At 43.1% G+C, this 27,121-nt stretch overlaps 1 protein-coding gene, 1 non-coding gene and 1 pseudogene across 2 annotated transcripts in view; 2 read left to right on the top strand and 1 right to left on the bottom strand.

Annotated features, from left to right (window-relative positions):
* Positions 1-24,508, top strand: part of CATSPER3 (cation channel sperm associated 3) — a 37,132-nt gene extending 12,624 nt beyond the window's left edge. Inside the window, exons 3-8 of the mRNA XM_010981659.3 lie at positions 15,471-15,710; positions 20,978-21,160; positions 21,864-22,004; positions 22,383-22,502; positions 23,380-23,534; positions 24,403-24,508. Coding sequence (XP_010979961.1) covers positions 15,471-15,710; positions 20,978-21,160; positions 21,864-22,004; positions 22,383-22,502; positions 23,380-23,534; positions 24,403-24,508 — 945 coding nt within the window. The remainder of the gene's footprint in view (positions 1-15,470; positions 15,711-20,977; positions 21,161-21,863; positions 22,005-22,382; positions 22,503-23,379; positions 23,535-24,402) is intronic.
* TRNAA-CGC (transfer RNA alanine (anticodon CGC)) lies at positions 6,393-6,467 on the top strand. The gene has a single exon. It is a non-coding gene; the product is annotated as a tRNA-Ala (tRNA).
* On the bottom strand, positions 9,397-14,903 carry LOC116151457 (proteolipid protein 2-like; annotated as a pseudogene).
* Positions 24,509-27,121: the final 2,613 nt, after the last annotated feature.

A 27,121-nucleotide genomic window follows, 5' to 3' on the forward strand; every position in this document is an offset into this window, starting at 1 on the left:
ACAGTGAACAGAAGGCAGGGGGCGGATGTCATATTCAAAGTGCTGAAAGAAAAAGACTAGCAATAAAAAAAAGTCTACATCTAGAAAAAACTGTCCTCCAAAAATGAAGGACAGGAGTGATGTGAGTGAAATTGGCAGAGTAAGTAGCTCCAAGGGTCTGTTTGTCCACAAAAACACCTAAATAAGGGACAGAAACTGTCAGAACTCTAGAAAATAGCCAAAGGTTTACAGCAACTGAGTGAACACTGAATCAAGAAAGAGGCAACTTAAAAAATGTGGGAAAACTTTGTGGCATTTTTACTCGCCTTTGGCCCACACTCCTTCTCAGCATGGTGATGGCCAATAAGACGTCAGCCTGTGTTTCCAGTGTGGGACTGTGGTCCCTGGGTTCAGAAACAGCAGAGCAGACTTTATTCTTAAAGCACTGTGTTTGTTTTGATTTGTCTCCAGCATAGACAATATATCAGGCAACAAAAGAACTCTCAATAAATTTTAAAAAATTGAAGTCATACAAAATATCTTTACTGACAACTGTGGAATGAAACTAAACATCAGTAACAGGAGGAAAACTGGAGAATTTTCAAATATATGGAAATTAAACAACACATTCTTAAATAACCAAAGGTCAGAGAAGAAATCACAAAGGAGATTAGAAATTCTTTGAAGCAAATGAACATGAAAACACAATATAATAAAACTTACAAATTGCAGCAGAAGCAGTGCTCAGAGGGAAATTTATACCTGTAAATGCCTGCATTAGGAAATAAGAAAGCTCTCAGTTGATAACCTAACTTGACATCTTAAGGAACTGGAAATAGATGAGCAAACTAAACCCAAAACTAACAGAAGGAAGGAAATAAAAAAGATTAGAGTGAGAAACAAAATAGAGAAGGGAGAAATAATAGGGGAAAATCAATAAGATAAAAATTTAGTTCTTTGAAAAGAGCAACAAAATTGGTAAGCCGTTTAGCTAGACAGACCAAGAAAAAGAAGACTCATATTGCTAATAAGAAATGAAAGCTGGGACATTACTATTGACCTTATAGAAATAAAAAATGTTACAGGAGAATACTATGAACAATTGTACACCAACAAATTAGATAACCTAGAAGAAATGGACAAATTCCTAGAAACATACCAACTACCAAGCTGACACAAGAATAAATAGAAAACAGACATATTGAAAACAGACCTATAATAAACAGATTGAATTGCTAATAAAAAACCTACCAACAAAGAAATACCCAGGACCAGATGGCTTCATTAGTTAATTTTACCCTTGCATTTTAAAAAGGATGAACATCAGTCCTTCTCAAACTCTTCCAAAAAATGAAAGAGGAGGAATACCTCTGAATTCATTCTGTGAGGCTGGCATTACACTGACACCAAAGCAAGACAAAGACATCACAAGAAAACTGCAGACCAACATCTCTTATGAATATAGATGCAGTGATCCTCACGATACTAACAAACTGAATCCAGCAGCACACTTAAAAGAACTGTACACCATGACCAAGTGGGATTTATCCCAGGAATGCAAGGTGGTTCAACATATGAAAATCAATCAATGTAATACACCAAGAGAATGAAGGAAACAATTGACATGGTTATCTCAGTAGATGCTGAAGAAACATTTGACAAAATCCAACACCCTTTCCTGGTTAAAAAACAAAAAAACCTAAACTAGAAATGGAAGGGATGTCTTAATTTGATGATAGATAATTACGAAGAAATCTTCAGCTAACGTCATACTTGGTGGTGAAAGACTGAAAATCTTTCCCCTAAGATCAGAACAAGACAAATGCTTGCTTTCCTCATTATTCAACATTGTACTAGAAGCTCTGCTCAGAGCAATTAGGCAAGAAAAAAGAGCTAGAAAGTATCCAAATCAAAAAGGTAGAACTGAAATTATTTTTATTTGCAGATGACTTAATCATATATATATATATATATACACATACATGTATATATATGTATAATCCTAAAGAATACACATACACAAACACAACTATTAGAACTATTAAATGATGAAAGATACATGATTAACAACAAAAATTGTATTTCTATACACTAACAATGAGCAATCTGAAAATGAAATTTACAAAATTTACAGTAACATCCAAAATAATAAAATACCTAGGAATAAATGTAGCCATGGAGATGAGAGATGTATATACTGAAAATTATAAAATGTTGCTGAAAGAAAAATATAGACTGAAATAGATAGACATCACATACTCATAGGTTAGAAAACTTGTTTAGGCTTGTTAAGAGGATCTTCCAAAATGATCTACAAATTCAATGCAGTCCCTATCAATATTTCAACAGCCTTTTAAAAAAAAAAGAAATTGAAGAGCAGATCTTCAAATTCATATTAATGTGAATGACCAAGACAATGTTGAAAATGAAGAACAAAATTGGAGGACTTGCACTTTCTGACTTCTAAACTTACTACAAGTGAAAAAAAGGTGACAATATATGTATGTTCATATATAACTGAAAAATTGTGTTCTACACTGAAATTTGACACATTGTAAAATGACTATAACTCAATAAAAAATGTTTAAAAAAACTTACTACAAAGATAAAGTAATGAAAACTGTGGTACTGGCATTAAGGACAAACATAGACCTATGGAATAGAATTAAGATTCTAGAAATAAAGCCAAATATCTGTGGTCAGTTGATTTTTGACAAGGCTTCTAAGACCTTTCAGTGGGAGAAAAATAGTCTTTTCATCAAGTAGTGCTGGGACAACTTGATATCCACATGCAAAATAGTAAAGGTGGACCCCTGCCTCACACCATATACAAACATTAACTCAAAATGAATCAACATCCAAGATATGAGCTAGAAGAAACTCTTAGAAGATGACACAGTGGGTATATCTTTTTGACCTTGGATTTGGCAATTGATTCTTAGATATGACATCAAAAGTGCAGGAAACGAGAAAAAATAGATAAGTTGGACTTCAATTAAAAACATTTGTGAATCTAAGGATACTATCAATAGTGAAAAGGTAACACACAGAATAAGACAAAATATTTGCAAATCATATATCTGATAAGGGATTAATATCTAAAATATATAAAGAACTCCCACAACTCAACAACGACAACAACAATGACACTACCACCACTACCAACAAAAAGAATCCAAATCAAAAACAGGCAAAGGAATTGAATAAACATTTCTTCAAAGCAGATATACAAATGAACAGTACATGAAAAGATGTTCTATATCACTAGTCATTCCAATGGGAAATGTAAATCAAAACCACAATGAGATACAACTTCACACCCCTTAGGACAGCTGTTGTTTTTTTTTTTTTTTAAACCTGTAAAATGGAAAATAACAGGTGTGGATGAGGATGTGAAGAAATTAGAATCCTTGTGTGTTCCTGGTGGGAATATGAAATCATGCAGCCACTATAGAAAATAGTTTGGCAGTTCCTCAAAAAGTTAAGCATAGTTATTACTATATGATCCAGCAGTTCCAATACCAAGTGTGTACCCCAAAGAACTGAAAACAGTGACTCCAACAGATACTTGTACACCAGTGTCCATAGCAGCATTATTCTCCGTAGCCAGAGGTGGAAGCAACACATGGCTTTATCAGCCAGTGAATGGATGGAGAAGGTGTGGTATATTCTTAAAATGGAATGTTATTCAGCCCTATAAGGGAATGAAATTGTGGTACATGCTACAATGTCGGTGAACCTTAAAAATATCGTGCTAAGTGAAATAAACCAGACACACGAAAAGGCAAATATTGTGTGGTTGCACTTATATGAAGTACCTAGAATAGGCAAATTCATACAGGCAGAAAGTAAAACAGAGTTACTAAGAGCTGACTAGAGAGAAGAATGGGAATTATGATTAGGTACAGAGTTTCTGTTTGGAATGGTGAAATAGTTCTTGAAGTGGAGAATGGTGATGATTACATAATAATATGAATGTACTTAATGTCGCTGAATTAATTGTATACCTAAAAATGGTTAAAATGATCAGTTTCATGGTATGCCTATCTTACCTCAATCAAAAAACAAAGATAATAAATACTCAAAATGAACCCCCTCCCCACTGAATTCTACACTTTAAAGTGATGAATTTTATGGTGCATGAATTATATCTCAGTTTAAAAAATTAATGAGCTGACCTGTTGGAAAAGAGGAACAGAATAAAATCAAAAAGGGGGAAAAAGGAAGGAAAAGTGGAAGGAAAAAGGAAGGAAAGGAGAAAAAAAGAAATAGTAAAGAGCAAAAATTAATGAAATAGAAAACAAAGATTCAATAGAAAGGATCAACAAAGCCAAAAATTAGATCTTAGAAAATAATTATAAAATAACTTTCTTGATAAGATAATTAAGATAAATAGAAACCCTGATTCATGTCAGGAATTAAAATGGGAAATTTCATAAATAGTAGATATCAGAAATCTAATAATTTTATTTTAGCTCATAAATTAGAAAACTTGGCTGAAATAAGGTATTTCTATAGGAAAAAAATGACAAAAGTGACTCTCAATAAAAAAGCAAAAACCTGGAAAAATACTTAAGTCTTCTTATATATCCTTTAACGGCTATAAAGCTTTGAATTAGTAGTAAAAATTTTCCATCCCCCGAAGCAAACAAACTAACCTGAACTAGATGGTTTTAAATTCATGGAAGATATATCATACCAATACATAAATACTTCTAGCAATTAGATAAATGAGCATATCTGCCCTGCCCACAGACAGTTCACTTTGTGAATCTAGTACTGTGACCCCTCTGTGATCAATGGTTCCAAATCTGCAAATTCAACCAATCAGGGGTTGAAAATATTTAAAGAAAAAGAAAATCCAGAAAGTCTCAAACAGCAGAATTTGAATTTGCTGCTTGCCTGGCAATGTCTACATAGGGTTTACATTGTATTTTGTACTATTTACATGTCATTTACATTATATTAGTATTAGATTACTATAAGTAATCTAGAGATGATTTAAAGTCTGCAAGAAGGTTGTGCATAGGTTATATGCAAATACTATGCTGTTTTATATAAGGGACTTGAGCATCCTTGGATTTTGGTATCCTTTGTGGGTCCCAGAACTAATTCCCTGGGGATACTGAGGGACAACTGTATAACCTTTATGCCTAAACTAGACAAGGACAGTATGAAAAAGGAAATTACACACAATCATGAACTTGGACACAAAAATCACAAACAGAATATGAGGAAATTGAATTTTTAAAAAAATATATGAAAAAGATAATTTAGCATTGCCAAGTTGGGTTTTTCTAGGAAAGCAAGTATTAGAAAAATCTACATATTGAACATCTTAAAATATTAAAGGAGAAAAAATCCTGATAAGATTATTTCAAGAGATACAGAAAAAAAGTTTATGAATATCTTTCATGATAAAAGTTTAGCAAACTAGTAATAGAATTTTTTTTAACCAATAAAGGATACCTTATGAAAAACCTGTATCAGAATTCACATACAGTAGTGAAACTTTAACAGTATTCCCTTTAGAAGTGTAGTCTAGTTATTATTATTATTATTATTATTATTATTAATCATTAAATATATTTTTATTGAAGTATAGTCAGTTTACAGTGTGTCAATTTCTGGTGTACAGCACAGTGCTTCAGTCACATAGGAACATACATACATTCGTTCTCATATTCTTCTTCACCATAGGTTACTGCAAGATATTGAATATGGTTCCCTGTGCTATGCAGCATGAACTTGTTGTTTATTGGATTTTGTGAGAATCCTCCTGTATTTCAAAATGAGAGTCACTCTGCCAGAGTTCAGTAGGTGTTCTGTGTGATTCAGTGGGTTTGTAGATACAGTTCTTGGTATATTTGTGGGAGAGGGTGAGCTGTGAGTCTTTACTCTGCCATCTTGGCTCTGCCCCCACCCTCACTGTTATTATTGACAAGATTTGTATTAGAGTCTTAGCCAATGTATAACAGAAGAAAAAGAAATAAAAAGCATTAAGTATTAGAAGGTTTAAAAACACTGTCATTTTATTTACAAGGAATGTGATTTCTGCATATAAATCCCAAAAGAATCTGAAAAAAATAATTAATAAAAGTTACTACTAATTAATATAGTTAGTAAACAAGTAATTAATAAAAATCAAGCAAATTTGGTGGACATATGATTAATAAATTAAAATATATTTAATATGTCAGCAACAAAAAAGTGGCACTTCTAATAAAATACAAAAAGTACTTAGAGACAAATCTAAAAAAAGATTTGTGTGATCTTTAAGGAGAAAACAATGTGTAAATGTCATTAAAGAAGACATAAAGAAATGGAATGATATATCCGATCATGGATAGAAAAGCTCAGGTTCTTTAAGGTACAGTTTCCCCCAATTAATTTATTAAACCAATGCAATTCTGGGAGTGGGTGTAGCTCAGTGGTAGAGCACATGCTTCGCATTCACGAGGTTCTGGGTTCAATTCCCAGTACCTCCATTTAAAAAAAACAAAAATAAACCCAATTGCTGCCTCCCCCAAAGAAACATAAGCTTTTTATTAAAAAAAAAAAAAAGCAAACTTACAGGGTTTTGCACAGCCAAGGAAACTATAAGCAAAACAAAATGACAACCTACAGAATGGGAGAAAATATTTGCAAATGATGCAACAGACAAAGGCTTAATTTCCAGAATATATAAACAGCTCATACAGTTTAATAACAACAACAAAAAAAAACAACCCAATCCAAAAATGGGCAGAGGACCTAAACAAGCAATTCTCCAATGAAGACTTACAAGTGGCCAATAGGCACAGGAAAAAATGCTCAATATCACTAATTATCAGAGAAATGCAAATCAAAACTACAATGAGGTATCACCTCACACCAGTCAGAATGGCCATAATTCAAAAGTCCATGAACGGTAAACACTGGAGGGTGTGCCGAGAAAAGGGAACCCTCCTACAGTGTTGGTGGGAATGTAGTTTGGTGCAGCCATCATGGAAGACACTATGGAGAGTCCTCAAAAACTAAAATTAGATTTACCATATGATCCAAGAGTCCCACTCCTGGGTATATATCCGGAGGGAACTCTAACTCAACTCATCTACAAAATAGAAACAGACTTGCAGACATAGTAAACAATCTTATGGTTACTGGGGAAAGGGGGTGGGAAGGGATAAATTTGGGAGTCTGAGATTTCCAAATGTTAGCCACTATATATAAAAATAGGTTTAGAAAGTTTCTGCTGTATAACACAGGAAACTACATTCAATATCTTATAGTAACCTTTAAGGAAAATGAATATATGTATGTACATGCATGGCTGGGACATTGTGCTGGACACAAGAAATTGACACATTGTAATCGACTGTACTTCTTTAAAAAAAAACAGCAAAAAACAACAAAAGAACCAATGTAATTTCAATAAGAAGTCTAGCAGGATTTTTTTTATTTTAAATAATTAATTAACGGCTATAACAGCATCATGGAGATGCTTTTAAAATAAGGATTTGTACTGAAGTATTTTGGGCTGAAATTATATTTTCTACGATTTGCCTTAATATACTCCAAAAAAAGGAAAAAGAACGGGGGGAGAGTAAGTGAGAAAGAATAATAATCACAATTGTTTTTTTGTTTAAAAAATTTTTTTTAAACAACTTTATTGTGATATAATGTCTATACAGTAAACTACACATATTTCAGGTGTACAATTTGATGAATTTTGATAGATGTAAACACCTATGAAACAACTATGAAATGTTAGTCAAGATACCTAACATTTCCATCACTCCCCCAAAGGTACAAATTTTGAACTCCCAATTTATCCCTTCCCATCCCCTTTACCCCAATAACCATAAGTTTGTTTTCTATGTCTGTGAGTGTTTTGGTTTTGTAAATAAGTTTATTTGTGTCTTTTTTTTCAGATTCCACATTTAAGTGGTATCATATGGCATTTTTCTTTCTCTTTGTGGATTACTTCACTTAGAATGACGATCTCCAGGTCCATCCATGTTGCTGCAAATGGTATTATTTTATTTTATTTTTTTTTATGGCTGAGCAGTATTCCATTTTTTATATATACCACAACTTCTTTATGCAGTCATCTGTTGATGGACATTTAGGTTGTTTCCACGTCTTGGCTATTGTAAATAGTGCTGCTGTGAGCATTGAGGTGCATGTTGTTTTTTTGAATTATATTTTTCTCTGGATATATGCCCAGGGGTGGGATTGCTGGATCATATAGTAACTCTATTTATAGTTTTTTAAGGAACCTCCATACTGTCCTCCATAGTAGCTGTAACATTACATTCCCACCAACAGTGTACGAGGGTTTGGCAGGATTTTTTATGGGTCGCCAAAAGCTGATGTTAAAATTTAGATAAAGGAGTGAAAGACAAAGAAAAATTAAGGTGGTTTTGAAAGTTAAAGGGAGAGAAGGCTTGGCTTACCAGATAAAAAGACATTCTATAAGGCTCTAATAATTAAGACAGGGTGACAATGCATAGGTAGACAGAGACCAGTGGAAAAGTAGAGAGCGCTCAGAAACAGACCCGGCTAGTACGGAAACCTGGTGCCTGTAGGTGGCACTGAGGATGAGTGCTGGAAGGACAGATTCTTCATAAACAGTACATATGGAATAAAAACATGATTAGACCTCTACGTTCTTGTGTACACAACTAGAGTAAAGACCTAACTTGAAAAGTGAAACTTTAAAATGTTTACAAGAAAATATAGAAGATTTATATGATCTCAGGAGGGAAAGTTTTCATAAGATATGAAATACACAAGCCATGAAGAAAAAGTTTGGTTAATTTAATTCCATTAGAACTTAAAAATTCTATTCATCAAAAGATCATTAAAAAGGTGAAAAGATAAGTCAGTATAGGAGAAGCTATTTGAAACACATATAACAGGTAAAGGATTAGAATTCAAAGTATGTGAAATACTGTCTTCCAGATCAATAAGAAAAAGACAAAACAATCCAGCAGAAATTTGGCAACAGATTAGAAACAGGCAATTTACACTTTAAATATATAAAAAGATGCCCAACTTCATTAACAATTAGAAAAATAACGATTAAAATGAAAAATAAGATACCATTTCATATTCATCAGACCGACAAAAATTAAGAAGTCCAACAGTAGGAAGTGTTTGTGAGAATGTAAAAAAACCCAGTAGGAACATAACTAATATACCAAAGTAAATTGGCACAATAGCTTCATAAAACAATTTGGCAACATCCAGTGAAGCTGAAGATGCTGATGTTCTACAGTTCTGTAATTCTGCTTCTAGGCATGGAACAGAGTGTACACGTGTGTACAGTAAAATGTGGGTTTGGGAGTTGGCTGGCAGTGTGGTAGGGGCAGGGAGGAGTTATTTCCACAGAGGTGTTATTTGCAGGTTTCAGAGAGAAATGAAGGAAGTTTACTACACCCAGCCATCTGCAGGGTCAGTGGGGCTGCAGTGTCTTTGCTGCTACATGGAAAAGGCAATGCAGCCATTATAGCCAAAGAGGCACACAGTGATTAGGCCCAGGACCTCTGCAAGGATTTTGGAGTGGTTTCCTCTCTCATCAAGGAGATGATCAGGTAGAGGATGGCCGCTGTGAGGGTTTGGAAGAGATCACTCCAAGGCCAGTTGATAATCTGTGTGTTGGTGTGCAGGTAACACACGTAGATGATAAAGAAGATAGTGGCAAAGACCATCTCAGTTACTGACAGGAAGGAGTATCCTGATGACCAGGCAGATTGAAATAACCAGGCACAATATAGTCTTAGCAAATGGGAGAATTCCCTTTTGGGTGCTTGAAATGTTGGTGCAGGTGGCCCAGCAGCTGGGGACCTGAAAAGCAGTCAGGATCCCCTGTGGTGTTGGCTGCAATCCTTAGGGGGCATGGAGGGTCTTGTCACTGGCTAACAGGTTCGAGGACACTGCACACTCACCGTCTTTCTCCTAATCTGGGAAGAAGACTCAAATTTGCCTTTTAAATGGCCCTGCAGTCTGGCTCAAACTTTTTGTACTTTCATAGTGTTATAGCACTATAACTATAGTGTTATAGTTTCATAGCAGTAGTAGAAAATTACAAACGGGAATACAATCATTGTCAGAGATTTTAACACCGCATTAACATCACTAAACAGATCTTCCAGACAGAAAATAAATAAGGCAACAGAGAAACTAAATGATACAATAGAAAAATTAGATTTGGTGGATATTTTCAGAGCATTACACCCCCCAAAAATAGGATATACATTCTTTTCAAGGTCACATGGAACATTTTGTAGGATTGATCATGTACTTGGGCACAAAAGAAGCCTCAACAATTTTAAGAAGATAGAAATTATCTCAAGCATCTTTACTGACCACAATGCCGTGAAACTAGAAATCAACTACAGAGAAACAAAGGATTAAAAAAAAGGAAAGCATGGAGATTAAACAGCATACTATTAAAAAAAAAAAAAAAACCAGTGGGTCAATGACGAAATCAAAGTTGAAATGAAAAAATACCTTGAGACAAATGAAAATAAAAATACAACCACACAATTTATGGGACACAGCAAAGGCAGTGCTAAGAGGGAAGTTTATAGTGATACAGGCCTTCTTCAAAAAGGAAGAACAATCTCAAATAAACAATAAAATCCACCAGCTAAAAGAATTAGAAAAAGAAGAGCAAAAACACCCAAAAGTCAGCAGAAGGAAGGAAATAATAAAGATCAGGGAAGAAATAAATAAAATAGAGATTGAAAAAAAAAGAAAAAATCAATCAAACCAAAAGCTGGTTTTTCGAAAGAGTAAATAAAATCGACAAACTTCTGGCTAAACTCACAAAGAAGAAAAAAGAGCACAAATAAGCAAAATAAGAAAGGAAAATGGAGAAATTACAACAAATAACATAGAAATACAGAATATCATATGAGAATATAATGAAAAACTATATGGAACCAAAATGGCTAACCTAGAGGAGATGGACAAGTTTCTGGAAACATACAGTCCACCAAGGCTGAATCAAGAAGAAACTGACCACTTGAACAAACCGATCACTAAAAATGAAATCGAAATAGCAATAACAAAAACCTCCCTATGAATAGAAGTCCAGGACTGGACGGCTTCACCGGGGAATTCTACCAAACATACAAAGAAGAACTCCTACCAGTCCTTCTCAAACTCTTCCAGAAGACTGAAAAAGAGGGAATACTCCCAAACTCATTCTATGAAGCCACCATCACCCTGAAACCAAAACCAGGCAAAGACACCACCAAAAAAGAGAATTACAGACCAATATCACTGATGGACATAATGCAAAAATCCTTACCAAAATACTAGCAAATAGAATCCAACAGCACATAAAAAAGATTATACATCATGATCAAGTGGGGTTCATCCCAGGGACACAAGGATGGTTCAACATACGCTAATCAATCAATGTAATACATCACATCAACAAGAGAAAGGACAAAAACCACATGATCATCTCAATAGATACAGAAAAGCTTTTGATAAAATTCAGCACCCATTTATGATAAAAACTCTCACCAAAGTGGGTATAGAGGGAACATATCTCAACATAATAAAAGCTATATATGACAAGCCTACAGCCAGCATAGTACTCAACGGTGAAAAACTCAAAAGCTTCCCACTAAAATCTGCGACAAGACAAGGCTGCCCACTATCACCACTGCTATTCAGCATAGTCTTGGAAGTCCTAGCCACAGCAATCAGACAAGAGAGAGAAATAAAAAGGATCCAAATTGGAAAAGAAGAGGTAAAAGTGTCACTATATGCAGATGACATGATACTATATATAGAAAACCCTAAAAGGTCCACACAAAAACTACTAGAACTAATTAAAGAATTCAGCAAGGTAGCAGGTTACAAGATTAACATTCAAAAATCAGTTGCATTTCTTTACACTAACGATGACTCAACAGAAAAAGAAAGTAAAGAAACAATCCCCTTTACAATAGCACCCAAAGTAATCAAATACCTAAGAATAAATCTAACCAAGGAGGTAAAAGAGTTATACACGGAAAATTATAAAACATTGATTGAAGAAATAAAAGAAGACTTAAAAAATGGAAAGATATCCTATGCTCCTGGATTGGAAGAATCAATATTGTTAAAATGGTCACACTGCCCAAGGCAATCTACAGATTTAATGCAATCCCTATCAAATTACCCAGGACATATTTCACAGAACTAGAACAATCGTAGTAAAATTTATATGGAACCACAAAAGACCTAGAATTGCCAAAGCATTACTGAAGAAAAAGAGGCTGGAGGAATAACTCTCCCAGACTTCAGACAATACTACAGAGCTACAGTAATCAAGACAGCATGCTATTGGTACAAAAACAGACATATGGACCAATGGAACAGAATAGAGAGCTCAGAAATGAACTCACAAACTTTTGGTCAACTGATCTTTGACAAAGGAGGCAACAATATACAATGGAATAAAAACAGTCTCTTCAGCAAATGGTGTTGGGAAAACTGGACAGCAGCATGTAAATCAATGAACCTAGAACACTCCCTTACACCATACACAAAAATAAACCCAAAATGGATCAAAGACTTAAACATAAGACAAGATACAATAAACCTCCTAGAAGAAAATATAGGCAAAACATTATCTGACATACATCTCAAAAATACTCTCCCAAGCAATAGAAATAAAAGCAAGAATAAACAAATGGGACCTAATTAAATTTACAAGCTTCTGCACAGCAAAGGAAACCATAAATAAAACAAAACGACAACCTACGGAATGGAAGAAAATTTTGGCAAATGAAACCGACAAAGGCTTGATCTCCAGAATATATAAGCAGCTCATACAACTTAATAAGAAAAAAACAAAACAACCCAATCCAGAAATGGGCAGAAGACCTAAACAAGCAATTCTCCAAGGAAGAAATACAAATGATCAATAGGCACATGAAAAAATGCTCAGTATCACTAATTATCAGAGAAATGCAAATCAAAACTACAATGAGGTATCACCTCACACCAGTCAGAATGGCCGTCATTCAAAAATCCACAAATGACAAATGCTGCAGAGGCTGTGGAGAAAAGGGAACCCTCCTACACTGCTGGTGGGAATGCAGTTTGGTGCAGCCACTGTGGAAAACAGTATGGAGATTCCTCAAAAGACTAGGAACAGACTTACCATATGACCCAGGAATCCCGCTCCTGGGCATATATCCAGAAGGAACCCTACTTCAAAATGACACCTGCACCCCAATGTTCATAGCAGCACTATTTACAATAGCCAAGACATGGAAGCAGCCTAAACGTCCATCAACAGATGACTGGATAAAGAAGAAGTGGTATATTTATACAATGGAATACTATTCAGCCATAAAAACCGACAACATAATGCCATTTGCAGCAACACAATGTTCCTGGAGAATGTCATTCTAAGTAAGCCAGAAAGAGAAAGAAAAATACCATATGAGATCTCTCATATGTGGAATTGAAAAAAAAAAAAAGGAACATAAATACAAAACAGAAACAGACTCACAGACATAGAATACAAACTTGTGGTTGCCAAGGAGGCGGGGGCTGGGAAGGGACAGACTGGGATTTCAAAATGTAGAATAGATAAACAAGATTATACTGTAGAGCACACGGAATTATATACAAGATCTTGTGGTAGCTCACAGCGAGAAAAAATGTGACAATGAATATATGTATGCTCATGTATAACTGAAAAATTGTGCTCTAAACTGGAATTTGACACAACATTTTAAAATCACTATAACTCAATATAAAAATGTTAAAAAAAAAAAAAAGCTAAAGCTCTTGCCCTTAAGAATCTCTAAGATTAGTTGAAGAGTCACCTACCAACACTATGCCAGGCATATAAAAAAATAAGGCAATATTTGGGTCTAACCTTGTGGAGTCTGTCATAAGAGTACCAGTGGAAGTCTCTGCATGTCTGGCTCTGCTCTGTAACATTAGGGGCTTCACATGTACATGTACCCATGTGGACCTAAAGGCCCAACTCCACCCAAGATGCATCTGTCCCTTTCCAAAGAGCTGCCCTTTATAAAAAAAAGAAAAGAAAAAAAAGAAGATTATAAACATGCTAGATATCACTCTATCACTCAGCAGGTAACTGGATAAATAAATTATAGTATTTTCACAAACAGAATTGCAAAAAAGTGGTGAAACACTCAACTAGGTTTACATATATCAACATGGATGAATCTTACAATTTTAAATGAAAAAAATTGCCTGAAGAATACTTTATTATATGTGCAATTTATGTAGTGTATAAAAAATGCAAAACAATGTACTTTTAGGGATACGTATGTGGTAAAAGTATAAAATACATGAGCAAGACATGCTCCAGATTTACAACAGGATTATTTTTGTGGGAAGGGAAGGGGATTTGATCAATGAGAGGCACTGCCTAGAATAGTAACATTTTATTTCCTAAGCTGGGTGGTAGTGTAGGGTTGTTCATTATATTATTCTTTATACCTTTTTGTGTATCTTAATGTTACATTGTAGTTAACAAACATAAAAGTATATGTAAATGGTTGCCATGTGGAGATCTCAAATACAAGTATATAGGACAAGTAACACTACCCTCATGCTATCCAAATGGATAGTTGTGGCTGGAGCTACAATTTCCAGTGACAGCATCTGACGTATATTTAAAAGGTGGTATATCTCAAAAGCATTTTTATTTCCCTGCAGAAACTCTCTCTAGCCCCACTTCAACCCACCCCAAACTCATCTCACTTAAAAGCATCCACGTTTACCCAATTGCTCTGTCTGAAACACCAGAGTCTTCCTTGCCTTCTCTCTTTGCTGTGTGTCCCCGAGTCCATCAGCAAGTCCTCTCATTGCTGCCTACACAGCCCATCCAGAATCTGTCCTCTTCTTTTCCTCTCTGCACTCTCACCCGATCCATTGCACTCCAGCCTCATCTCTTGTACGGATGACTGCTAGAAATCATTCTTCTACCATCTATGGCCTCCTCCCTAACCTGCCTCCCAGATGCTATTCCTGCCAGCTCCCCCATAGTCTCTTTTCCACCAAGATCTCTTAAAAATGTAAATCAGTTCACATCACCATTGTTTTAAGATTAAATGAGATAATTAGAGATTATCATACTAAGTGATGTAACCCAGAAAGAGAAAGACAAGTGGATGTATGTAAAGTGGATATCTCAGTAGTTCAAGTATATTCCCCAAAGTCTGGATATTAGATTCTTGGGGTCTTCTCTTGGGAAACATATGCAGGTTGCCTGAGATGCGTAGGTAGTCATCCTGTCTGTCAGTGGTTCCCAAGCGCCCTGGTTCAAACCCTAGTGTTAGGGCCACAGGGTAGGGAAGACGTAGAAGGGAATCAGACACAGTCTGTGTCCATGGACTCTGCTTGGTTTCTGTCTTATGTGGGTGACTTAGGGGTACACACACATACCTGACTGGGGGACCCAGGCAGGGAGAAGATAGGCAGCTTGGTCTGACTCTCCAAACTTTGCCACCCCACAGGCCTCAGAGTTCTTCTTTCTGGCGATATATATCTCCGAGTTCATCATCAAGCTCTACGCAGACCCCATCGGCTTCTGGGAGGATGGCTACAACCTGCTGGACGTGGTCATTTTCTTCATTGTCTTCATCCCCCACATTATCCCCAAGATCATGGGCATATACTACCCCTACATAAACATTGCTCAAGGCATTCAGTCCCTGCGCATTCTTAAGATTATCACCTACAGCCGCGGCATGAGGGTGAGTAACCGGGGATGCCGTGTTCTGGGAGTGCAGGGCATAGGGCTGATCTGCTCAGCAGCCCCGATGATGTAATAATGCCACCACTCTCACCCAGCGATTGCATCCTCCTTGTAGCAGATTGATTTTTACCTATAATATCTCATTTAATCTTTTTTTAAAAATTAAATTAAAAATTTTTAATCGAAGTATAGTCAGTTTACAATGTGTCAATTTCTGGTGTACAGCATAATGTTTCAGTCATACATGTATGTACATATATTTGTTTTCATATTGTTTTTCATTATAGGTTAGTATAAGATATTGAATATAGTTCCCTGTTCTATACAGGAGAAACTTGTTGTTTATCTGTTTTATATATAGTAATTAGTATCTATAAATCTCAAGCTCCCAGTTTATCTCTTCCTACGTCCTTCCCCACTGGTAACTATAAGTTTGTTTTCTACGTCTGTGAGTCTGTTTTGATTTCACAAATAAATTCATTCATGTCATTTTTTAAGATTCTACATGTAAGTGATAGCATATGGTATTTGTCTTTTTCTGGCTTACTTCACTTAGTATGATAATCTCTAATTACCTCATTTAATCTTAAAACAATGGTAGGAAAGGTATTAGCTCCATTTTACAGATGAAGAAGTTGAGGCACATGGTCACTCAGTAGTCAGATGCCAGAGCTGAGCTTTCAAAGATGCGTCTGACTCCAGAGGCCATCTGGTCTTTTCCTCTATCCCATACTATAGGGTTTGAACTACATGCCCAGGAGTCTCCAAATCTTTGGTGGTCCTGGCTACTCACTGCTTTCCCCCAAAACTAAGAGTCTCCTGCTTCTCTTGATGGGAGCGGTCTCATTATTGTTCAGGCAGCCCTGGAAGTGCTGCTCCTCCCGAGAAGTCCGGGGGTGACCAGCCTTCACTTGACTCACAGGTTTCAGAACAAACCTCAGAGGTGACTCAAGCCTGCCCTTGGGCCTGTATCCTGACGACAGTGTGTTGGCCCTGGCTCTGCACTCAGCATCCATGCTTCTCCAGGAAGGGGCTGGTTTGGACCTATTTGATCAGTTAGGGTGTGTCAGCCTGTTCTGCTGAAGAGGTTGCCCCTAGCACAGCTGGGGGTCTGTCTATCTAGGGCCTAGGACTGACACTCAGGGACCTGGGTAGAGAAGAAAAGGGGGGTGGTAAAGAGCGCCTCCAGCCACAGACCCCGTTAATTCATGTCTTGCTGTCATGTTGTCATACACCTGGTGTGCGTCTTCTCCCAAACAGCAGAGTCCCGTCCTCCTGCTCCTTCTCTTCATGGCGACGCACCATGTCTGTGCTCCCAGGCCCCACTTCCTTATCTGTCATTTATGCCCAGTCTTCCTCCCTCAGCTCCACAGTCACTAGCCTCTCTGAGGTTGCCAGCAACCTCCCGTTACCAGTTTCTCTTGGTTTTCCTCCAGCCTCTTGGGTGTGACTTCTCGGGTGTATGTTGTCTTTACCTGGCCCATGAGGGTGGTTTTCTCAGGACTCTGTCCTCAGTTCCCATCTCTTCTCCTTCCTTATGTTCTCTCTGGGTGACCTTTTCCACTTTTCAGGGCTCTTCACCTACCCACACCTCTCTCTTTGAACTTTGGACCTCACTGCTTCCTGGATATTTCACGTGCTCCTTAGACTCAACACATTTCAACTGAAAGTCATCACTCTCCTCCCACCTCCACTCTCAAATCCCCAACCTGACTCCTCCTCCTATATTCTGTCTTTTGGTAATGGGTGTCTCCCACCCCCATTCAACTGCCAAGTCATAAATTTGAGTGTCGGCTTTGACTCCTCTCTCTGTAGTCCTGTAGTGTGGCCTCCTAGATCGTTATTGGCTTGCCCATGTCTTTTCACCCTGACAGCCATCATCTTTTCTCCATCACCATCTGCCTTTCCATGGGTTCCTGCAGTGGCTTCCCACACTAAGGAGAGCCCTGGAGCAGAAATGCCCTAGCAGCTGGGAGAAGCACTGAAGTGTACCTCAAATCATGGCATCCTTCCTTTCACACCTGAGAGTGGCTCCCCTTGTTCATGGGCTAGAGATAGACCTGATAATGTGTCCTAGTGGGAAGGGGAGTGTCTGGGGGGCTGGGTATTAGAATCTGTGTCAGGGAGGGATGAGAGTAAGGCAGGTGGACAGGAAAGACAGGAGCTCCCTGAGGGGTAAGTGCTGGGAGATGGACACCTCAGAGTGAGGGAGTGATTAGACAGTGGGGAGTATAGCCTGGATTTCTGGGTGTTGGGCACCAAGGGAGCAGGGGCAAGGGTCACTGGAGATGAGGAAGTCAAGGGAACAAGAGGCCTGGGGGATGGTGGGTGTCCAGTGAGATGCTGAATGCCCCCAGGATGATGACAGGAGGATGGGGTGAAGCCTGAAGCAGAGGAGTGGGAAGGTGGAAGGTTGGCCCTGCCCAGAGGCAGGGGCTTTGCCCTTGGAGGCCAGGGCTCCGAGGATGAGGTAGAGGGTGGCCTCCTGAATCAGGTCAGTTGGGGGACAGGCAGCCTCCTTCAAGAGAGCTTCTAAGAAGTGACGTCCTCAGGCAAGAGCAGATTTTCAGGGAAGGCCAGGAGAGAGATCACCGTAGAATGAGGGTGCCAGAGACCTGCAGGAGTCACGAGAGGAAGGAGGTGATGGTGATGGGCTGAGGGATTGGAAGTCCAGGGCTGCTCAGGGAGGACACAGAAAATACCAGTGGCAGGAGGGGCTTCTGTCTTGGGGTTTGAGGGGAGGGCAGGGACCCAGAGTGTCCCCTTGTGAGGCTGAGGGCACTGACTACCTGCTGGGTGCATTGTGGTGTCGTGTCATGGCAGCCTGGTCAGGGGGGGAAGCCTGAGTCTTGGGGCCTGGCAAGGACAGCCCAGGGATGCAGTGCAGGGCACACAGCCCTCCTCACTGGCCAAGGCCTGTCCCACAGCTCCGCCTGGCTTGCTTGGTGTCCATAGGCCTCTGCTCAGCCTTTTGTCCTCGAAGATATGCACAGTGACCCATGGGCACGCAGACACAGCATGTGCATAGACATATGGTCCGTATTTGACCTCAGGGTCTTTCTGTCATTAAGCAGAGCCTTGTATCCAAAAGTTGTTCCCTGGGGACCACCATACCCCCTGGTGGTGGCTCTTCTGTGGCTTTGGGGATGCCCTCTGTACCCTGGCCTGGCTAGCTGGCCAGGGGGAGCTGGAGGTGCCAAAGGTGGGACCTTGTACCTATGTGTTAATTTATATTCATTGATGTCTAAATGAGGCTCTCATGGAGCCTCAGCTCAGTGCCCAGAGAGGGCCCTCTGGCAAACTTTTGCTCCTTTTTTTCTGATTAATTAAATTGACATTTTGCCTTCTGACCCATGGCAATAAACTTGCACTGTGAGGAAATTGTTCTGTGTTGTTTTATACACAGAGAGGTTCTGTTAGCTGGGCAGCCAATGGCCACACTGTCCCTGTTCATCTCCATTTCAGCCTGAAGAACAACCTTCAGACACCTGGCTGTGGTGGGAGCCCAGGCCCCCCCCCCCGCCTCCCTCCTCCTCCTTGGGGCCCATCACCTGCCACGTGTCAGAGGGACGGGGTCTGGGCACCTACCCTCCCTGGAAGTCCTCTCCATACCTGGAATGCCCCAGGAACCAGAGGGCAGCTGCAGCTTGACTCAGCCCAGGGGAGCTGAACTGGGGACTAGGAATTGCTTCCCCAAAGAACTGGGAAATTCAGAATCAGGTACCTACCTGGGGCCAGGCTGTAGGCCTAGAAGGCTCCCGACTTCCTCAGGTTAGGAGCTACCAGCCTATGGGGATCTGCGCAACTGTCTCTGGGACTGGATTCCTGCACACCCTGGACTGCAGACCAGTGGGTCCTGACTGGATGGTGCTGGAAGAACGAGGCCAAGGCCAGCTGGCAGGAGCCAGTCCCACATAGGCTTCCAGGGAGTGTGACATCTTCTCCGTGGCTGTTCTCAAGGTTGCTTGGCTTTGACCTCAGGCACCGCTGGGCCTGCAGACTAGCCTGGAAGCAGGGGACCCAGCCAGTCCTCTCCCCCATCCTTCTGTGGTGCCTTGGGTTCCTGCACGAGGCGCTGCCCCTCCCTGCCCGCACAGACCTCGCCTGTAAACTGCGTCCCATTGCTGCGTTTCTCGTGAGTTCTTACCTCTTCAGTCTTAACAGTTCTTGGGAAAGAAGTTCTATCTCTCTTGCAGGGTTGGAGGCAATTTTTTTACCTCTTAATTCTTTCGGAATTAATTCTCAAACACTTATTTTCTTCCCCCAAGGAGAGGAAGGAGGCGTCGTGTGTGCAGTTGCCCCTGCAGGCGGCTGCCAAACCAGTTCATGTGCAGGGCAGCCCTAGTGCTTCTGGGTTATCTCTGTGCTTCCCAAATTACTCTCAAACTGTCAAAAATTCACTGTCCCATGTCCCAGCTCTATCAGTACCTCCTTCCCTAGTGTTAAGTCAATAAACAGTTTCTTGGCTTAGTAAAATATGCTTTTGTGGTTGGCGGTGGTGGCACAAGGCAAAGGGCAGTTCCAGCTCTGCCATTGTATTGCAGTGTGACCCTGGCCAAGGCACTTTGCTTTTCTGAGTCTCTGATCCCTCATCTCGAAATGTGAAGAGGAATAACATCTATCTGCCTTGACATGATGTCTGTGTCAGTGTCAGTGTCCAGGCAGGGGACCGTGTATAGGCAGGACACGGGCATAAAGCATGAATGATGAGTGGGAGATGAGACAAGCAAACACCCATTTCACAGGGGAAGCCTGAGGTCACAAGGTGGAGACCTTCCTGTGAAATGGGGCCCAGGAAGGATGGGAAGCCAGGTCCCTCAGCCCTCTTCATTCCCACTCCTAGGGTGGCTCTGCTACTCTTCTTGGGTCTGGAAGATCATTCAGGGCTGGCCCTCAGCTGAGAAGCAGGAGCAGGACATCCTGGGATGACCACAGACGCAGCCTGGGGTTCAGGTGGAGTGGTTAGTGGTGCTGACGGGGGACTACCCCCGCCCTGGGGGCAGCACAGGCGATCTGCTCATGGGTGACTGAGTGTGGAGGCCAGGTATTGGTAAACCACTGTTAAATTGGGGAAGCCCTCATCTGGGCACAGTTCCCATTCACTCATTCATTTGTTCATTCATCATACAACCATTTATTGAGCATCTACCATGTGCCAGGCACTGGATGCTGGGGACAACTGGCGTTGGGGCACACTGGACCTCTGTCCTCTGAGCCCAGCCTGGCCTGGCAGCCTGGCTTAGACCCAGCACCTCTGCCTTGCAGACCCTCATCACCTCTGTGGGGCAGATAGCCAGTATCGTGGCTTCCGTGCTCATCCTGTTCTTCGTCCTGATGTACATCTTCGCTATCCTGGGCTTCTGCCTATTTGGAGTTTCAGAGAGGGCTGACCTGGATAACTGGGGGAACCTGGCTTTGGCCTTCTTTACCCTCTTCAGCTTGGCCACGGTACTGTGTTTGGGAACGGTGTTGGGGGCAGGGGCCTCAAGAAGTGACTGCCTGCTGGTGTGAGTGTGTGGACATGCTGGGCCTCACATGGGGCCTCCCCCATGTTCAGGCACTTAGCTGGGCTGGCCTCCCAGGGCTAAGCACAGGCCAGTGCCCTGGCCAGGAGTCCATCTCTGTCTCTAATCTTATGATTCCCTAGAGCATTCTTATTTGTCTCACAGGGTTGTAAAACTTTCAAAAAGTTCTCAAAAGATAATTCATTTGGATTAAGTTTCATTTAGACATGAAACCCATGTCACATAGCCTTTTCGGGAACAGGCTGTCACAAATCCACCCAGAATAAGCCTGCATTAGCCCAAGTCTGGAAGTCTAGATTCTGTTGGACTGTGGAAAGACTCAAGACTTGAGTCTTTCCATAGGAGGACCTGGAAGAGAGGCAGTGTCTTTTTGGGAAGGATGGGAGACCTTTTGGAGAAGAGCCCTCAGGCCACCTTGGTCAGAAGTGCCCCTACCCTGTGGGGCCCTGCATCACCAGGCCAGCACGTGTTGCACTGGAGTCAGTGGATTAGGAACGTGTTGAGGGGCTGAAATGCAAATAGAACCAGGCTACTCCTCAGTGGGGCTGGGGCTCCCCTAGGGGAGCTGAGCATGAGGCCTGCCCCTCTGGGTCTTGGCACCAGCATACTGTGCTCTGCCTGAACAGGTTGATGGCTGGACAGACCTGCAGGAGCAGCTGGATGCCCGGAATTTTCTTCTGAGCCGGGTGTTCACCATCATCTTCATCTTGCTCGCCTCCTTCGTCTTCCTCAGTATGTTTGTGGGAGTGATGATCATTCACACTGAGGTGAGGTGGCACTTGTAAGGATGGGGAGGTGGGGGTAAGGTATGGCAGGTGGAGCTGTGGGCCCAGTCTCCAGGGAGGATCCTGAGCTGTCTCCCTCCTAGAGTGGAGGAGAGGTGGCCAGGTGGGTCCCTCCCTACCCCAGCCCAACTTTCCATGAGTCCGTGCATTCTCCCCACCTCATGATGGTGGCCAGCAGGACAGGTGCTTGAGAAATCACTGCAGCTGCAACTGGCTGCTTGAATTGGGGGCTGGCCCCCAATGGGGGGAGGTCCTCCTGCTGAGGGGCCTGAGCAGCAGTGCAAGGCTGGAGGAGAAGGAAGATGGGGGGTGGGGTACGCAGTGAGGGCCCACACCTTCCCTCCATCCTCCCACCCTCAGAATTCCATGAAAAAGTTTGAGCGGGAGCTGACGCTGGAGAGACACACGATTCTGATGGAGGAGAAGCAGGCGATTCTGAAGCGGCAGCAGGAGGAGGTCAGCCAGCTGATGCAGACACAGGTAAGGGACCTCCACAGGCAGGCGGACAAGCAGAAGGATAGTCAGCGCTGAAGGACTGGTCAGAAAAAGGGGCCCTGTGGCCCATGTGGAAGGCAGGTGGCCTTGGACATCTGTGGCATTTGTTAAGTCAGGTACTCACCCCCTGTGCTTTTCAGAATCAGACTTTATTCTTGGCATTTTTGTATTTCTCCGAGCCTCTTCTGGTGTCGAGTGCTGTGATTTTGATATTTTTTCTCCTTCATGGGAAGAACTCCACTGCTGGGCCCTTTGCCTGGAGCACCCTTGTTCCTGAGGGTTCCCTGGGTGCCAGGCAGGCTGGATACCTGTCTGCTGAGTGGGTGAGGCCATAGAAGCCCTGACAGGTGTTACTAACTTTGGTTTTTCTAAACCAGAAGGAGAGTGAGCACAACAGGCTGGGGCTTTTCTGCAAGCTACAATTGTGAAGTGGGGCGGAAGCCTTCCCTTTTCAGCTGAGTGCTCTGAGCCCCCTGTGTTGAGCCCTGGGCGCTACCCCGTTTCCCCCCATGTGGCCAGTGCCTCCTTTTCAGCCTGCTCTCTGAGATGGAGACATCTGCCTCTCTCGATGTGCCCAAGGTTTGTCCAGAGCAGGGTGAAAGGCTAAGCCATGCTCAGGCTCTCACCGATTTCTGCCTGAGTCACCTGTCCTCATGTCAGTGATGCTGGCTCACCACGTGACCTCAGTCAGTGGGGTCCAGGCCCAGAAGGGGTTGGGGTGAACCTGTGATTAGGCTCAAGGCTCATCCTGGGACCAGGGTCAGGCCTCTGCCTGGGTGCCTCATGGAGGGTCCCCAGGTCTCTGTGCAGCCTGATCACCTCCTCCTCATTCTCATTCTCATATTTATGCTCCTCTCTGTAGAAAAATGTTGACTATAGTTTTGCTGAGCTGGTGGAGAACTTCAAGAAGACCCTGCGGCACACTGACCCCATGGTCTTGGACGATTTCGGCACCAGCCTACCCTTCATTGATGTCTACTTGTCCACTCTGGACAACCAGGATGCTACCATCAGCAAGTCAGTCCCAGCCCCGCTGACCCTGGCCCACGGGTGCCAGGCCTTTCCTGGTCCCCAGGCTTCTTTGAGGGTACCCTGCGAGAGCAAGGGGGGCGGTGGCCGATGTGCAGGGTGGGTGGAACGAGGTCTTTCTTGGGGGTGCATGGGACTGGGCTGCTGTGTAGACAGGCCCATGGCTGGTGGGACTCTACTCCCCTGGCCCTGCCTAGTACCCCTGACCCATATTTTAATACTGGCTCCTTTGACTCTTCAGGCCCCTCCCCACTAAGCTCTTTTCAGAGGGCAGAGGAAAGAGCCCTGTCTTGACAAGACAGAAGCTGAGGCTCCTGGCCTGGTTCTGCCACTGCTTCCTGTGTGACTCTGGCCGGGTCTTTGTCTCTTTCCCACCTGTCACAGGAGGGGCTGATTCTCGGAAAGCAGTGTTTATGAAGCTCCGAGCTTGGCCTGGCCCTGGCCAGTGCTCAGTGGGAGTCAGCTGGGATCGTAACTGGCTGTTACTGCAGGAAGGGGAGGGACATGATTAGCCTGGTTTCTCAATAAAAGCCCTCCAGAGGGCTTCGTGGACTGGAGGAACTGAAAGGAGGGGACCTAGGATCAAGAGTGGGCCAGGCAGTGTCTGGGCACATCTGATCCCCTCACTCAGAGCCCAGGAGTCTGTTGTCTCCAGCTTGACCCTGTAGTGAAGTCATTTGCTCCTGGGGTCACAGGTAAAGTGGCAGACCCAGGTTTCCCACCCAGCCTGATCTGAGCCTGAAGTCCTTGCTCTTCTTTGACTCCACACCTGCTAGATGTGGCGAACATGCAGGGGGCGGGGCAGGGCCGGGTGCAGCCCACCTGTGGGCTCAGGCCCCCTTCCCTCTGTCTCCAGGCTTCAGGAGCTGTACTATGAGATGGTGCATGTGCTGAGGCTGATGCTTGAAGACTTGCCCCAGAAGGAGCAGTCGCAGTCCTCGGAGAAGGTGGATGATAAGTAGCTAGGTGTGGGCACCTAGGCACCAACGGTCTCACAGGCTGTGCCGGGTACCCATTAAACACAGGCTTTCTGAGTTGGCCTCTCCACAGTTGCTATGATCATGGTGTTTTTCCACCTTTGGGAGTTAGGCGTGGGTAGGTGCCCCTGGAGTCAGCCAGACTTTGGGAGTGGGGAGAGGAGGGCTCGAGACTCACCCTGGCCAGAGGCCACATCTAGAATCTATACAGGCTCCCTCCTCCCTTGATCCCAGCAGCAAAGACCCATTGGGCTTCTGGGGTAGCCACCTAAGGACCCCAGACCCAGAAGGACCTCCAGCTGTCCCATGAGAGTACATGGCTCCTTTGAACTTGGGTGGCCCTACTGATCTGGAAGCTCTGCTGGGCATGTCTGTGTGGGTGTCCCTACACCTAGCAGAGCCACCTCTCTCTCTGTGCACTCGCTGCTGTAGAGACACCCCCCCCCACTTTGGAATTCTCCTCTGCTTTTTCCTAGACTCACAGTGATGGTGGTGCCCACGGGGTGCCGCCTTGACTGGCAGGATTCTGTTGTGTGGGCAGGCAGCTCAGGGGGTACCTCATGCAGGGGCCAGGGGAGTGGCAGCATCGGGTACTTTGGTCCGCACCCTCCCTTTAGTTAGAAGTCTTCACTTAAAAGGTGGCATTTTCGTGTCATTCCTGGCCAAATGACTGCCAGAGTCACTAAGGTCCTGGCACCACCCTGGTCCAGCTATGATGGAGCCATCTGAAGGCCCAGGTGGGGCATGGCGGCCCTTGCTCCCAACTGGCCAGGGTCCCAGCAGTGCCCCCTTTGCTCCCATGGCTGGGAAGTGTTCCTGATGCCTGTTACCTTAGCAGTGCTGTCCTAGACAGAGGACAGATGAGTTCTGGGTAGAGCTGGTGTGTGCAGAAAGGCGCAGACCCACTCTGGGGAGTCAGGTCAGTAGAAAACATGTAGAATTGAGAATGACTGGACCAGAGTCCCCTGGGGGTGGTCCATGGTCTCCGGGCCTGGATGACAGCACCCCTGAGGCCAGGGGACAAGTGCCAGAGGAAACCTTTACTTGCTGTTTCATCCATCCATCTGATTCCTATTTCCTGAGCTGTGCTGGGTGCTGCGGGTTCTGTGATGAGAAATCCATGGTCTCATCCTGGCCCTCTTGGTGCCCACAGTTGTGTAGGGTGGAGACAGTCATCCAACCAGATATGATGAGAGAAAATTTCCCTCAGGACGTGATAGTAATTGTTTGAATGCAGAGGGCACATGTCTTCTAAGATGCTCAAATTATTTCCATTTGCAAATGTGCACACTCAGGACCAAATTGAGAATTGTGTGCAAGGGTGCCAAGAAGGATGGCTCTGGGGCGTGAGACCGATCACCATGCTGTGGGGGAGCTTCCGAGGGCAGCGCATGTGGCCTTGCTGCTTCCTGGGGTGGAGAGAACTTTGTGCCAGTGCCCTGGGAGGTAGGCCTGAAGTAAGTGGGGTATGCATCCAAGGCCTAATTATGAAGGGTTGACTCCAGGCTGGGGGCTTCTAGGGATGCTCTGGCAGGTGCAGCCCAGTCCACAGGCACCCAGGCCTCAGGCAGTGGCTCCGATTCAGGACTGGGACACAGCAGACACTGCCAGCTGCCCCACACTGGATGTGCCAGTGTTGCTTGGGGGATCTGAAAACACCTCTACCTGTTCTCACCCCAGAATCCTGGGAGTTGCCCTAGGCCTCTGGGAGTGAACAAAAGTTTAAAAAATTTCCTCAGAGAGATAAGTTAATAAGTACTATGGTTTTAGAGTCCAGAGACCTGGATTCCTTAATCAGGTGACCTTGGGCAAAGTGTTTGGTCTTTGGAAACCTCAGTTATTTCCTCTGAGAAATAGGTTGATTAAAGTGTCCAGCTATAAAGTCAAATGAAATACATGTGAGAGTGTAAAAAAAAAAAAAAGAAGACATAGTCAACTATTGTTCGTGCTTCCTGGCTGTCAACTTGACCTGTGCTGTGTGACCAGCTATGGTGGTGGGCTGTGCTGGTCAGGCGCTGAGAGACACTCGACCGACCAACAGTGAAGTGGTGGGGGTGAAATTATGGAGCTGAAGGCAGTAAGTGGAGGTCAGGAAGCTGCGGGGGTGGAGGGGTGAATGGGTGTCCAGATGGAGCAGCGTCGGATGAGCAGCTAGGAGGTCCCAGCAGGGAAGCCCCAGGCATGGCCGAGGGCAGGCTGCCTTTAAGGGCATGAGCAGAGAAGGCTTTCACAGAACTGAGAGCCGGAAGAGGGTGATGTGCAGAGGGCTGGCTCAGCGCTGCTGTCAGAACAAGCCAGTGGATATTTGGCGCCACGTCCCAAAGCAGCATTTCTGTTTGGCTCTCTTTGCCTGCAGAGCAAATACTGGCAGATTGGAATTCCCACTTGGGCTGTCACCAACTCAAACAGGCTTGGCCGAGGCTTTCAATTGATTTGCTTGGGGCAGAAGTGGCTCTGCTTGCCCAGGCCTGGCTGTGGAAAGCAGGACCCTCCTCCCTACCCCCCGCCCCGGGGTCTATTAGACTGCCCCCAAATGGCTTGCTCATCTCCATCCTGCCAGCCAGGTGGTTGAAGCTGCAATGGGATGCCGGAGACCTG

The sequence above is a fragment of the Camelus dromedarius genome, chromosome 3, assembly GCF_036321535.1.
Source record: "Camelus dromedarius isolate mCamDro1 chromosome 3, mCamDro1.pat, whole genome shotgun sequence".
NCBI classification, from domain to species: Eukaryota; Metazoa; Chordata; class Mammalia; order Artiodactyla; family Camelidae; genus Camelus; species Camelus dromedarius.